Raw genomic sequence first — 14,336 nt, forward strand, 5'->3', positions numbered from 1 at the left:
TGTTAGATATGGTGTTTTGCATTTTCAACAAGGTAGCAATCAACAATCCAATTATCTTTCAAAATCTCTTTTGATACAGTACACTAGAAGTACACTTAAAAATAACCATAGTTCTGCTGTGATAGCAGGATACGATGCATATGTCTCTTGTTTTCACTGTTAATGCCGCCCGTGTTGCGTTGAATAAACAACAGTATCTCTACTTCTGGTTGTAAAACTCTGGCAGGCGCTGGTACGACTGCTCCATATGCGCGCCCTCATCTGAACCGGCCTGCCTCCGTGTTCCTTCAGGTTTATAGACTTTGGTCAGTCAGGTTTAGTGTCCTGTGACCTTATAAAACGAAAGACCTTTCGAGACAGTGACTTATACGCATGCACACACACGCACGCACGTACGCACACACACACACGCACGCACACATACACACAAACAAGTACAAAACACAAGTGTACACACAGTTACTGTATACCAGTGTTACCATAAAGAAAGTAGGTACCACTTTACATTACAACACGGTAATAACATAGTAATACCCTGGTAATATCTACATTATTACTCGGGAATTACCAACAAATTACTAGTAGTTACCAGCAGTAGATATCATGTAATTACCAACTAATAAACCCTGTAATAATCAAGATAGACCGGTCGGTAATTTCCCGGTTCAGACCTGACACCTTTCTTAAAAAGTGGAATGACTTTAGAGTTTCATTTCATCAGGAACTCTACCTTGCTCTAAGGACAAATTAATAATATGAGCAATCAAAGGGGTTATCAGGTCGACTGCATCTTTCAAGAACCTGGCGGAGATATTATCGAGCCCTGTAGCTTTAGCTAGAGTTAAGGTCCTTCAACATCCTGCCAATTTTTTCAACTGACACAAGATTAAAAGAAAAGCTGTTAGGAATCACACCTAGCTTTGAATAAAAAGCCGGAATATGTTCAGGCCCGTACACACCTGGGCTGGGTGGAAGCTTCTCCACACGTTTGTGAGCAACTGAGGTGAAATAAACATTGAAATGATTGGCAATTTCAATCTTTTTATTCACCTCCTTTCCATCTATGGAGAGAGTAATGCATGAACTGGAAGAGTTTTTCGTCTTAGTTGCACATCCACGATTTTCTAGAACTTTCTACAGATATTGGGGGTTATCCTTGTTCTCACTTATCTGTTCGGAGAAGTAATTTTTTTTTGCCTCCTTGACTGAACGCTGGGCCTCGGTCCTACAGGCTTGAGACTGCGAGAAGTCAGCTAGGTCTCCTGAGTGTTTGTACTTGGACATGGCTTTATCCCTAGCGCTGATGGCTTCAAGTACCTCGGCGTTAAACCAAGGATATGACCTTCGCCTTACCCCGATTGACCTTGCAGGAGCCACTGAATCAATAACAGAAAGAAGCTTTTGAAGTTTTCCCAAGCCAGGTTGATATTTCTAGTGTTTAAAACTGATGACCAATCCAGCGTCTGGATTTTCTCTCTGAGCCGGTCTGCTGTGTACCGTTTAAGAGATCTAATTTTGATAGTTTTATGTCTGTCAAATGTGACTCTTTGCAGCTTTCTAGTGCAATAGGTTAGAAAGTGTTCACTCATGGCGTACACTATTACTCCACTCTGAGCGATATTCTCCTTATCTGAGACTAATATCAGATCAATTGTCTGATCAATTGACTCTGAGTTGAGTTGGGTAGGGTCTTTTATTAGCTGAGTAAGACCAAACATATTACAGCACCTGGAAAATCCACTGTAGGTGTCCAATCTCTCCTTCTCCTTGTCACAACCCTTTCTCTGTCTCTCTCTCTGTCTCTCTCTCTCTCTCTCTCTCTACCTCTCCTTCTCTCCTTTCCTCGTCCTCTCCAGGTGTCTAACTGGTTCGGTAACAAGCGGATCCGGTATAAGAAGAACATCGGGAAGTTCCAGGAGGAGGCCAACCTCTACGCCGCCAAGACCGCCGTGACCGCCGCCCACGCCGTGGCGGCCGCCGTGCAGAACAGCCAGGCCAACTCTCCGACCACGCCCACCTCCGGTAGGCCGACTCCCCCACCACGCCCACCTCTGATAGGCCGACTCCCCCACCACGCCCACCTCTGATAGGCCGACTCCCCCACCACGCCCACCTCTGATAGGCTGACTCCCCCACCACGCCCACCTCTGATAGGCTGACTCCCCCACCACGCCCACCTCCGGTAGGCTGACTCCCCCACCACGCCCACCTCCGGTAGGCTGACTCCCCCACCACGCCCACCTCTGATAGGCTGACTCCCCGACCACGCCCACCTCTGATAGGCCGACTCCCCGACCACGCCCACCTCCGGTAGGCTGACTCCCCGACAAAATAACATTTAATACTGTAGCACAAACAACAAAACCTGGAGTGCATTGTTGAAGACAGACCTATAGTTCAGGTAAAAATACCTTATCAAACTCTCTTTAATGACAGACTGTAACTAATTCATTGACACAACCAATCCCTGTTCATCAATGAAGCAATGTCAGGTGTCAATTTATGAAGAAGTATGTCAAGCACCGAAAAAGTATTTTCCTAAGTACTAAGTACTACTTTTACATCTACTATCGCCTTGGATAGTACAGTACCTCAGAGATCCAAACCTCAGAGAAAAGTCCAGTCAACTGAACGGGTGTCAGAACCAGAAGTGGCCGTCAAATTGAGCACCTTACTGTAACTTCACATGATGGCCTGCACAGAGTTGGCTATTTGATTGCAATTTCAATGCGTTTTCGATTGTTATAGAGGACTATTTATTGCTTTATTCTGAGTGTAAATGTGGGGTATTTAAACATTTCAGAGATGAGAAAGACCCTCATTCCCAAAGGGTTGGGTTCTGTCAGGTTCTAGTGTATAATGATATTCTAGCAGGGAGGAAGTGATATTCTAGCAGGGAGGAAGTGATATTCTAGCAGAGAGGAAGTGATATTCTAGCAGGGAGGAAGGGATATTCTAGCAGGGAGGAAGTGATATTCTAGCAGAGAGGAAGTGATATTCTAGCAGGGAGGAAGTGATATTCTAGCAGGGAAGAAGTGATATTTTAGCAGGGAGGAAGTGATATTCTAGCAGGGAGGAAGTGATATTCTAGCAGGGAGGAAGTGATATTCTAGCAGGGAGGAAGTGATATTCTAGCAGGGAGGAAGGGATATTCTAGCAGGGAGGAAGTGATATTCTAGCAGGGAGGAAGTGATATTCTAGCAGGGAGGAAGTGATATTCTAGCAGGGAGGAAGTGATATTCTATCAAGGAGGAAGTAATATTCTAGCAGGGAGGAAGTGATATTCTAGCAGGGAGGAAGTGATATTCTAGCAGGGAGGAAGTGATATTCTAGCAGGGAGGAAGTGATATTCTAGCAGGGAGGAAGTGATATTCTAGCAGGAAGAAAGTGATATTCTAGCAGGGAGGAAGTGATATTCTAGCAGGGAGGAAGTGATATTCTAGCAGGGAGGAAGTGATATTATAGTAGGGAGGAAGTGATATTCTAGCAGGGAGGAAGTGTTATTCTAGCAGGGAGGAAGTGATATTCTAGCAGGGAGGAAGTGATATTCTAGCAGGGAGGAAGTGATATTCTAGCAGGGAGGAAGGGATATTCTAGCAGGGAGGAAGTGATATTCTAGCAGGGAGGAAGTGATATTCTAGCAGGGAGGAAGTGATATTCTAGCAGGGAGGAAGTGATATTCTAGCGGGGAGGAAGTGATATTCTAGCAGGGAGGAAGTCAGTCTCGTAGCTGCTGGGGGTAGAATCAGAGGTCAGAGGTGAGAGGTCAGGGCTCTGAAGTGAATCCCTTCTCTTCTACCCAGGCTTCCAAATGAAGGATGAGGAGTTTCAACTGGACACTGCCGAGAGCAAAAACTCCCTTTTATCCAACATGTTCACTGGTACTGACCCCTCGAACTCCTTCATGGCATACTGTAGAACCATACTCATGTAGAAGCTCTCCCATTGGTCCATTCCCCACACCCCTCCCATAGTGCCTGCCTGAACCCGCCTCCACTCCATCCCATCAACCAATCGTCTTTTTTCCATTGAATTTAGGACATGACTTGTTTCCTGTTGTGTTGTGAAGTAGTTGATGTGGTGTAGGGTTATCTAAATCTACAATTCTCATTCTTTTGCCTTGGTCTACTCCTGTATCCTCTTCTTCTGTCCTTTTAAGCTCAACTTTCACTTTTTTGGTGGATGGAGAGAGTGTCTGTCTGTCTGTCTGTGTCCTAACACAGTTCTCTAGTCTGTCTGTCTGTGTGTTAATACTCTTAACACAGGCCTCCTTAACCTCACATTAGTTGTTTGTTCAGCAATCTGTCAATTTTTTAACAAAAAAGAGCTGAAGTGAAATCTTTTAAATTAGAGTTTGTGTTTAGTTTGCTGTACAGTAGCTCTTTATATTCTCAGGAGTCCGAGGACACAGGATTTAATTGGGTGCATGTGTGTGTGTTTGTGTGTGTGTCTGTTTGTCTCTGTGTGTGTGTGCATGCATGCATGCATGCGTGCATGCATGTGTGTGTACGTGCATGCCTGCATGCGTGTGTGTGTGTGCGTCTGTTTGTCTGTGTGTGTGTGTGTGTGTGTGTGTGTGTGTGTGTGTACATGCGTGTGTGTGTGTGTGTGTGTGTGTGTGTGTGTGTCTCTCAGCATGGTGTCCCAGTATATTCAGCTGCTTCCATGTGTTCCTCCCCAGGTTCCTCCGCCTCTTTTAGCCTCCCCAGCTCTGGGGACTTGTTCATGAGTCTGAATGGGCCCTCTTACCAGGGGGCTCAAGTCGGAGCCAATGTGCAGTCACAGGTAGGAGCCGACAGCCAGGCCAGGAAGTGAGGTCAGGGGGGGCAAAGGTCACCGTCACAGGACAGGCTATCATTCCATCCGAGATTTAGGGGCGTTTAAAAAAAAAAGGAATGTTGTCTTACTTTTGTAGAAATAATCATAATGTGTGGGTCTTGTTTTGGTTTTTCATGGTATTGTACATACCCCAAAGTATAAGATAGTTTTATTGTTGTGACCTCACTCTAGTGTACTGTAATACAGTAGATAGCAGGTGTTCTCTGTGTACGATTTAAGTACAGTAGCATATGGCTCTGACTTGAGCTCTTGGGGTGGGATTCCCCATGGTGTCATGACAACGCTATGGTAGCTTACTGTACCGCTTCCTTTTTTAACAGTCAAACTTGACTGTCCTGTATGAGGGCTCTCCTTTGTCCTGTGTCAAGTCATTATGGTCATATCTCGGTTTTTGTCACTTCCTGTTTGACTTTGCTACTGTGGTTCTCCATGACTTGTTTTTACCAGTTAGGAGTCAGTATTAGAACTTTACTGAGGTACTTGAGCAATATTAGGATTGTAGAACAGTCGTCCATCAACTGTTGTCCTGTGTCAAGTCTGTTGGTAGCCTGATTACTTATTAATTACTCTATAGATATAATTATGTAGAATTTTTTTTTTTCCCCTCAAATTTTCCCCATTTCATTTATATGTGAATTTTACATTTCAATATTTCATTTTCAACATGTCACCACTTTGAAGGACTGAATTAAAAGTTTTAGACATATTTACTAGTCATTAATAACCATGGAAAATCATCCTGGTGCCATAAATAAATGACTTAAATTAAATAGCTACTAGGATCAGCTATTTGTTTTTTAAACCTTTATACAAACAGACAGCAAAGACACAGTAGGCTATATCAGTACACCTAGATCACCAACTGTTGGGTGTGTGTGTGCGTGTGTGTGTGTGTGTGTGTGTGTGCGTGTGTGTGTGCACACGTGCGAGTCCGCAAGGACTTTCGTGTAATGATCATGCACTTTTGAATTATGCATAGTAAGTTAAATACAACAATAAAACAGCATTAGTTTTGTCCTCAGTCTACAGACAATGCAAGGTCATTCGTTTCCTACAGCGCTTTAACCCCTCCCATCGGTGTGTGTCTTTTGTTGTGGCAATTGTTATTGTCATTTTTTATCGTTCATTCAAAATGATGGAGTGGGACATGGTGTGGCATTGACACTGACTCCTTTTCTCCTCCCTCCTCTCTCTCTCTCTCTCTCTCTCTCTCTCTTCCTCACCCTCCCTCTGCTCTACCTCCCTTCCTTTGATCTCGTCCTTTTTTCACCTCTTCATTTTCACTTAACCTCACCTACCTCCTCCCTCTCTCTCTCTCTCTCTCTCTCTCTCCCTCCTCTCCCCCCCTCTCTCTCTCTCCCTCCTCTCCCCCTTCTCTTTCTCTCTCCCTCCTCTCCCCCCCCTCTCTCTCTCTCTCCCTCCTCTCTCTCCTCTCTCTCTCTCCCTCCTCTCTCTCTCTCTCCCTCCTCTCCCCCCCCTCTCTCTCTCTCTCCCCCCCTCTCTCTCTCTCTCTCTTTCTCTCTCTCTCCCTCCTCTCCCCCCTCTCTCTCTCTCCCTCCTCCCCCCCCCCTCCCTCTCTGTCTCCTCTCCCCCCTCTCTCTCTCTCTCTCTGCAGGGGGATACCACACGCCATGCTATCAGTCAGACGGCAGGATACAGTGATGGCGTTCGACACCCCCTGTACAGCCCACACGGTCTGAATGTAAGCACGCCCTCGCCCTCACCATGACGATGAATGACCCTGCTCCCCAGCGCTTGGATAATGACTTCACAACAACGATGATGATGAAGATGATGATGATGATGATGATGATTACAGAGGCAACGACGGCCGTAATGAGTCAAAACATTTTTGTTCCATTTTTCCAAAACCATACGACCAGGTTACAATATGGTGGCACACAAATAGTGTTTCCACATATGTATGACTCCTCTCTGTATACACACACACACACACACACACACACACACACACACACACACACTATCTCTCTCTCTCTCACACACACACACACACACACACACACACACACACTATCTCTCTCTCTCTCACACACACACACACACACACACACACACACTCTCTCTCTCACACACACACACACACACACACACACACACACACACGGACACTCTATCTCTCTCTCTCTCCCACACACACACACACACAGACACACACACACTCTCTCTCTCTCCCTCTCTCTCTCACACACACACACACACACACACACACACACACACACTCTCTCTCTCTCTCTCACACACACACACACACACAGACACACACACGGACACTCTCTCCCTCTCTCTCTCACACACACACACACACACACACACACACACACACACTTACACACAGACACACACACTATAATGCAGTTATTTGGGGGTCTGGGGGGGCGGGGGTCTTGGGCAGAGATAGTGAAGTGAGTCCGGGGGTAATCTCAGCTGGCCAGGGCTGGCCGGCCCCTTTCAGGAAGCCAGTGTGTGATCACGCCGCCGACGCCGAGCAAATATATGACAGCCCAGATTAAGGACGCGCTAGCTGACGGGGGGCTCTGAAAAAAGGCCCAGATAAATGTATGGCTTTATATTAATGCTCTCACACACACACACACACACACACACACACACACACACACACACACACACACAGATCACCCATCCCAAGACATGCACAACCGCCCAAGACATTTAAATGGAAAAAAAGCCAGCGTGCTCCGTTCCATTTGTGAAATGCATTTTATAATACCCCCGCAGCAAAGCCATATGAAAGGAGTGTGTGTGTGTGTGTGTGTAGGGGGGTGTATCGGGAGTGTGTGTGTGTGTGTGTGTGTGAGGGGGGGGGTGTTCGGCGCTCTTTTCTCCGTTGGCATATCTATGTTTTCATTTAACTACTTTGAAATGCTTCTGAGAGAGCATTTGCAGTCCATCTTCTTATCACAGTAATGAAATATGAAACTGGAATTGCCTCGCAGCCTCGTACAGATGTGACTATCGCCTTTCTGATGAGGTCTGATAAGACGCTTCTTTACAATACTGCAGACAATCCTCGGCTACCGTGGACCAGATTAATTTATTGGCGGAGGATGAGTCGCAAAGAGGGAGAGAGAGAAAGGGAGACAGCGCCTCTCTCTCTCTCTCTCTCTCTCCGACGGTCTCTCCCTCAACCTCGGCTGTGGAGAAATATTAGCATTTGTTGTCTGCTTTCTCCAGCAGTGAATGAGAAGCAGAATCGTTTCTCCATTATTGTAACCCCATCTGGTCTCTCGGTATATTGCTTACTGTTTTTCTTGTTGAAGGTCGCTGCTTTAAGTTAATCTCTTCACTTCGTCTCGGAGCAAATGAGTGTAAATACAGTCGCTTGTTGATGATGAAAGCGTAGCACGGTGGTGTAGAGAGGAACATGAAAATTGCATTTGCGCTACGCAAATAAAGACGCAAAAACGGTTTATAAATCACACTTTTCTCCATAAAGGGGTGTGAAAGCTAAACTGGTCTGATCCAATTCTAGATTTGAAATCAACAGAAGAGCCGTGACGAGATATAAGCCAAGATACAATAAACCCATAACTAGATCTCGTCTCCTCTCTACACAAGCGGCTCGACTTTCCGCCTTCCGTTCACACACACCAACAAACAAGCAGACATAAGGAACGTTTTTTAAAAGGTGCAAACAAACAAACAAAACAAACAAATATCAAACATTCTAAATTATGCAAATTAAAACTCTAGCTAAAAGACGATTGGAGGAAGCAGGCCTCGTCTTGTTCTGGATTAGAAGGTTCTGGATTAGAAGGTTCTGGATTAGAAGGTTCTGGATTAGAAGATGCTCTATCAATATATTTTTTCATATATTATAAAATATATTTCATATATTTTTCACATATTTTCTTTTAGTTGTAGTTGTCAACTGCATCATTTAGAAAACATTTGATAGATAATACACATATTATTACATATATTATATGAGAAATATATTTAATAATATATGAAAAAATATGTTGATAGAGCGTTATTGTGGTCCAGAACGAGGCCGGTGCGTCTCTTCCCGTCACATCCGCTCACCGCTGTCCCCATGAAGCTGTTTCCCGCGGCCTCCCTCCCTTCCCCCTGACTGACACGACAATATGCAGCGACAGGCCACCACAGAAATACGATAAGACATTGATTTCAGCACTCGCCTTCAATGACCAGGACGTAGGGCAAATTTGTCAGCGAGAGAGAGAGAGAGAGAGAGAGACTTGGGCTGCTGATGTCAGATGTAATCCAATGGGGCTCGCCCCCTCTGGCGAGAGAGCAAGAGACACAGAGAGAGAGTGAGAGAGGGAGAGAGAGAGAGAGAGAGAGGCTTAGTTCATACGGCAGGTTTTAATGCTCAATTCCGATTTTTTAACACAGATCCGATTTTTTTTGTTTAGCTGTTCACATGACTTTTTAAATGTAACCTATATTTGACCTATATTTGACCCCCGTGTGAACAGCCCACACCCTGAACAGACCCGCATGCGCAGAAGAACAATAACAAAGACGTCAGGACTTGCGCTGTTCAGACGGTCAGGAAAAAATCTGACCTGAGTCGCATGTACGCAAAAAGATCGGATTTGGGTCACACATGCCGTGTGACCAAAGAGAGAGAGAGTGAGAAAGACAGAGAGAGAGAGAGAGAGAGAGAGAGAGAGAGAGAGAGAGGGATGATTGTGGGTCCACTCACTCTGACAGCTGAGGGAGAGAAGGAGAGATGCCCTCCAGACCGTAGCTTTGTTCACTCATTGGTGATTAATTGATGATCTATTTCATTTAATTTGAATTGTAGAAACAGCCTGAACAGAGATTCTGTCAGATTGGAACTCTCTAACATGATGAGAAGTAGCAGCCCGCTCCGCTCAATAACCAGACTGGAGTTTTATATTCAGTCAAAAGTACTAAAAGGATTGTTTACTAATAACTGCAAAAACGGCAGCATTTGTGACAGGAAATGTGAATGAAATTCAAGTCTCACCAAAGTGTTTTGTTTACCTACTTGACTGTTGTTCTAACTTTGTAGTTCGTCCCTCTAGAATCAGTCTGTTAAAACTACAAATTCTTCCTGTGTGACATCACTTCCCTGTCCTCTTCATCCTGAAACTGTGTCACTTCCTTTTTCACGTTATAAACTATCGATTTCATTCCCCAGTCACTCACTCTTGACTTGGATACACTTCCTGTTCTCGAGTCCGAATTTGCAAATCGTAACAGAATAAAACTATCGTCTTTTGTTTAAAACCAGCTTGAATCGACCACTCGCGTGCTCTTATTTTTAAAACCAAGTATAAAAATACTTTCATAGAAATGTAAGCCACTGACATGGACTTAAACTGTTACTGTAATTAGTAAATTCATGTTTAACTCTTTCTTTCTCTTGCTTTTGTCTCTAGGGTAATGGGGGCTGGCATGATGCGCCCACACCCTCCTCGGTGACGTCCCCCACAGAAGGGCCAGGGAGTGTGCACTCCGATACCTCAAACTGACTTCCCCCCGCAAGACCACAACACAAGGCTCTGGACCAATGGGATTGAACTAAACAGAACAAAACGAACCCATCGCCCCTCCCTCCACTGAGTTTAACTCCTCCCCCTTCCACTTTCACCAGACAATGTCGGCCATTTTGGAATTTCCGTTCCTTGGCCCTCAGATAAACACAACCAAGCATATTATGACTGGACACAGCTTCTTACAGCATTTTGTGAATATGAACATACGGACTGGACCAGCTGAGGTTGGCGTTTTTAAAAAGGGAATGGGGTTCTGAATAGACATAAGAGAAGCTAACATAGATCCAAAGTAGACTCTTCAAACCAGACTCATCTCAATCCTGCAGATGTGCTCACTCGTCATTCTTTCTTCACCTCCCAGCAAAGACTGAAAACGCGTGGCCTAATAGATTAAATCGGACTGTGTCTGTGTGGGTGTACATCTATTGAGTAGGTTCTCAATCTTCAAGGGTTCAATTGATGGTTGGAGTGCCAGGATGCTTCAACGAACAGGAGGGACGCAACGCTCCTTCAGTGGACTGGCGGCATCTGGCATTAGCCTCCTGATAAAGAAACGCAGGATCTGACAGCTTTTATGGAATGACATCAAACAGCTCATTTGATGGCAGCTTTTGGTCATGCTTTTCAGCTGAACATTTACTTTGAATAATCGAAGACAGTCTCTTACCAACACTGTGCACTCTTCTAAGTTCGATGGCTCAGTCATATTGAATGGTGTTTATTTCTTTGTGGAGCATAAAATGCTGTCGCGCATCATTCAAAGTTCGACAATGACGTGTTACCGTATCCTAAGATGGCACTTATTATTGTAACACCATTGAGGAGACGCATCGAGTCATGTCACACGAGACTTTGGTTGGAAATTACATCTGGAATACTTGAGGTAGTCCACCAGGGTGGTAAACGTGGTCCTGTGAGGTTTCGGCGTGATTGAGGTGCGCTTCCAAGATGATTCTGTTGATTCCAGTTCACTAGCCAAGCTAAAAACGAGTGTATCTCAAGCATTTGAAAATGTTTCAAATGCAATTTCCTCCAAACTCTAGTCAAAATAAAAGTAATTTTCTTATCCGACGTGTTAGACATTGACATCATCACAACACTTTCAGTCACATTGCATACTACCTCTTCTTACCTTAATCGCTACCATAACTTTGTCTTAATTTTCTACATTTTAATTTTGTTTTAACATGTCTTGTAACTATCTCTTGTGTTCATTCATGTAATCTCGTGTATTCTGATATTTACAAAAAAAATAGTGTATAATAAAGCGTAGCAGTGATACTTAACTAAGTCAAGGGTACATTTAGCCACTAAACACCAAACTAGGAGGCCAAATATAAAATGGACGCTATGTAACTGGCCTCTGATTGGCTTATCAGGTATCAGATATCACTATAAAGTCCACAACTATGCCAGTTTTTTGTAATTTACACGAAGCGTATTGAGGTGTAAAAGCTGGCTAATTTGACCCTTTTGAGTAGCAGACCAGGGTCAAGAAATATTTGAATATATTTGCTTGAGCTCATCTGGTTGTGCCAGATATAGATTTAAAATACTTTTTGATTCTGGTCTGGGGGGTTGTGGCAGTTATGTCATTAAATCACCACCTAACAGTGAAACTGTTGTAAATACCGAAGAACATTTTGAATGTTGCTGATTTTTTTTTAATGTTACTTATCCTCTTAAATATATTAATTAAAAGTCTAGAGGTTTCAGTATCCAGAACTGTATATTTCAGACCCTGTTTGACAGGGTACAGTATGATTACATTTTTCTTTCATCACTTCTCTTTTTTGTTTTTTATTGTATGCCATTTTGAAAACTGATGAAGTCATGAGAAAAATATTTGTGGCCGTGGTCCTAATGTATTAAATGTTTTGTGTTCATTTCTAACCTCACTACGTGGAGGATTTTTAACCAGAAGAGTCCTCTGTGCTAGTTAATGTGTAGTTTCAAACACGAAAAATAAACATTTGGTTTAACGCTTTGAGTAACTGACTTTCTCTGGATGGATCCATGTGTTCGTCTCCCCAGGATACAAGGCAAAGAAAAGGATTATCTCAACTCCTATCTTCATCTCGCTAACACACTGTACTCGCTTTACGGATATGTAGATTGGATAGGGGATTACCTAGGAAATCCAGATTTATCTTCTAAAAAAACATTCAAAGTTACACCGTGACTAGTGATACCGACATATTGTTTGAGATAGATAGATAGATAGATAGATAGATAGATAGATAGATAGATAGATAGATAGATAGATAGATAGATAGATAGACGGACAGACAGACAGACAGACAGACAGATCAATAGACAGATAGATAATTAGAAAGAAAGAAAGAAAGAAAGAAAGAAAGAAAGAAAGAAAGAAAGAAAGAAAGAAAGAAAGAAAGTGATGTTCTGTCATAAACCTGCAAATGACCTTGGCAGAACTGTCTCAAAGCCATCGCAGCATCCTCGTGGAAACATTCAGTAACAGTCCCTCCCTGCCAGTGCTAAAACAATCCCAGTTCTGTGGGTTTGGATACAGGCGGGTTTGGTTGGTGACATTCAAAGGAACCTCAGAACAAAGACAGCAGCATACAGTGAATGTGGGTGGCAGGTGACAAGATTGAATTAATAGCACTAATTGTGTTTTTAGCCTGCTGGCAATGGTTAAAAGCTATTAAGGTCTCTGTTGAGCTCTATGCAAATTTATAGTCCTCCCACACATACTTAGACAGCACCCTACAAAAGGGGGTCTGGGATATAATTTGTGACAGTTAATTCCTGTTTCTCTGAAGACCTAGAAGAGAAAGTAGAATGTAAAGTGTCATCGTGGGTGAGCTTTAATTGCCACAGTAATTAAATGCAGTGCTATTGGATAGTGTTGAGAGTGACAAAACATAGGATACAGAATCAGTTATGGTCTTTGTAAAGTGAAGCAGGGAATGGGAATATTGCATGGAAAAACACATCTGTATTTCAATTCCTTCGCTATAGTGGCCTGGAAGTGTCATGTTATTTCCTTAGGTCTATTTGCAAGAGGGGCCAAGTCTTAAATCATAATAGACACAAGATAATCTGATTTTATACCAGATAGTGACATATACAGTCAGTTTAGCACATGCGGTGAAAGGTGATGATGATTATAAGGGCCCACAAGCAAGCAGGGCCCACAAAAAAAAACAAGAGGTCCCTCTTTCTATGACAAAATTATTCTGCATGTAGATCAGTCACACTAATGCTGCATCACAATTCAAATTAAGCCACAAATAATGCAATACAGATGAAAAAAGTTTTAATTTCCTGAGCAATATCCCCCTTCTTAAATGGTTTGGTCCATGCCATGGTTCAATATCCCCCTTCTTAAATGGTTTGGTCCATGCCATGGTTCATGCTAGCAAGTCTCACCTCTTTTGACATTAACGTCACTATGCCGGCCGGCTGTCAAATACTAGCACTAATAGCCTCACGTTCAATCATAAACATCAAGCCCAAACATAAATACACACCAGAAAAGAGTGGAGAGAGAGGCCAGGAGAAAAGAGTGGAGAGAGAGGCCAGGAGAAAAGAGTGGAGAGAGAGGCCAGGAGAAAAGAGTGGAGAGAGAGGCCAGGAGAAAAGAGTGGAGAGAGAGGCCAGGAGAAAAGAGTGGAGAGAGAGGCCAGGAGAAAAGAGTGGAGAGAGAGAGACCAGGAGAAAAGAGTGGAGAGAGAGGCCAGGAGAAAAGAGTGGAGAGAGAGAGAGGCCAGGAGAAAAGAGTGGAGAGAGAGAGAGGCCAGGAGAAAAGAGTGGAGAGAGAGAGGCCAGGAGAAAAGAGTGGAGAGAGAGGCCAGGAGAAAAGAGTGGAGAGAGAGGCCAGGAGAAAAGAGTGGAGAGAGAGGCCAGGAGAAAAGAGTGGAGAGAGAGGCCAGGAGAAAAGAGTGGAGAGAGAGGCCAGGAGAAAAGAGTGGAGAGAGAGGCCAGGAGAAAAGGCAG

At 43.8% G+C, this 14,336-nt stretch overlaps 1 protein-coding gene across 5 annotated transcripts in view; it reads left to right on the forward strand.

The window, feature by feature from the left end:
* LOC311327079 (pre-B-cell leukemia transcription factor 3-like) overlaps nt 1-10,349 on the forward strand; it is a gene marked incomplete at both ends in the record, with an annotated part of 58,797 nt that extends 48,448 nt beyond the window's left edge. For 2 of the 5 annotated variants that reach the window (XM_084460099.1, XM_084460100.1), the window contains 3 exons: nt 1,857-2,022; nt 3,804-3,881; nt 6,455-6,501. In XM_084460099.1, coding sequence (XP_084316225.1) covers nt 1,857-2,022; nt 3,804-3,881; nt 6,455-6,501 — 291 coding nt within the window. Of the gene's footprint in view, nt 1-1,856; nt 2,023-3,803; nt 3,882-4,681; nt 4,786-6,454; nt 6,542-10,256 lie in introns of those variants that run through there. The other 3 variants (XM_084460098.1, XM_084460102.1, XM_084460101.1) reach the window with 3 other exon arrangements.
* Nucleotides 10,350-14,336: the final 3,987 nt, after the last annotated feature.

The sequence above is a fragment of the Borostomias antarcticus genome (assembly GCF_949987555.1).
Source record: "Borostomias antarcticus genome assembly, chromosome: 30".
NCBI classification, from domain to species: Eukaryota; Metazoa; Chordata; class Actinopteri; order Stomiiformes; family Stomiidae; genus Borostomias; species Borostomias antarcticus.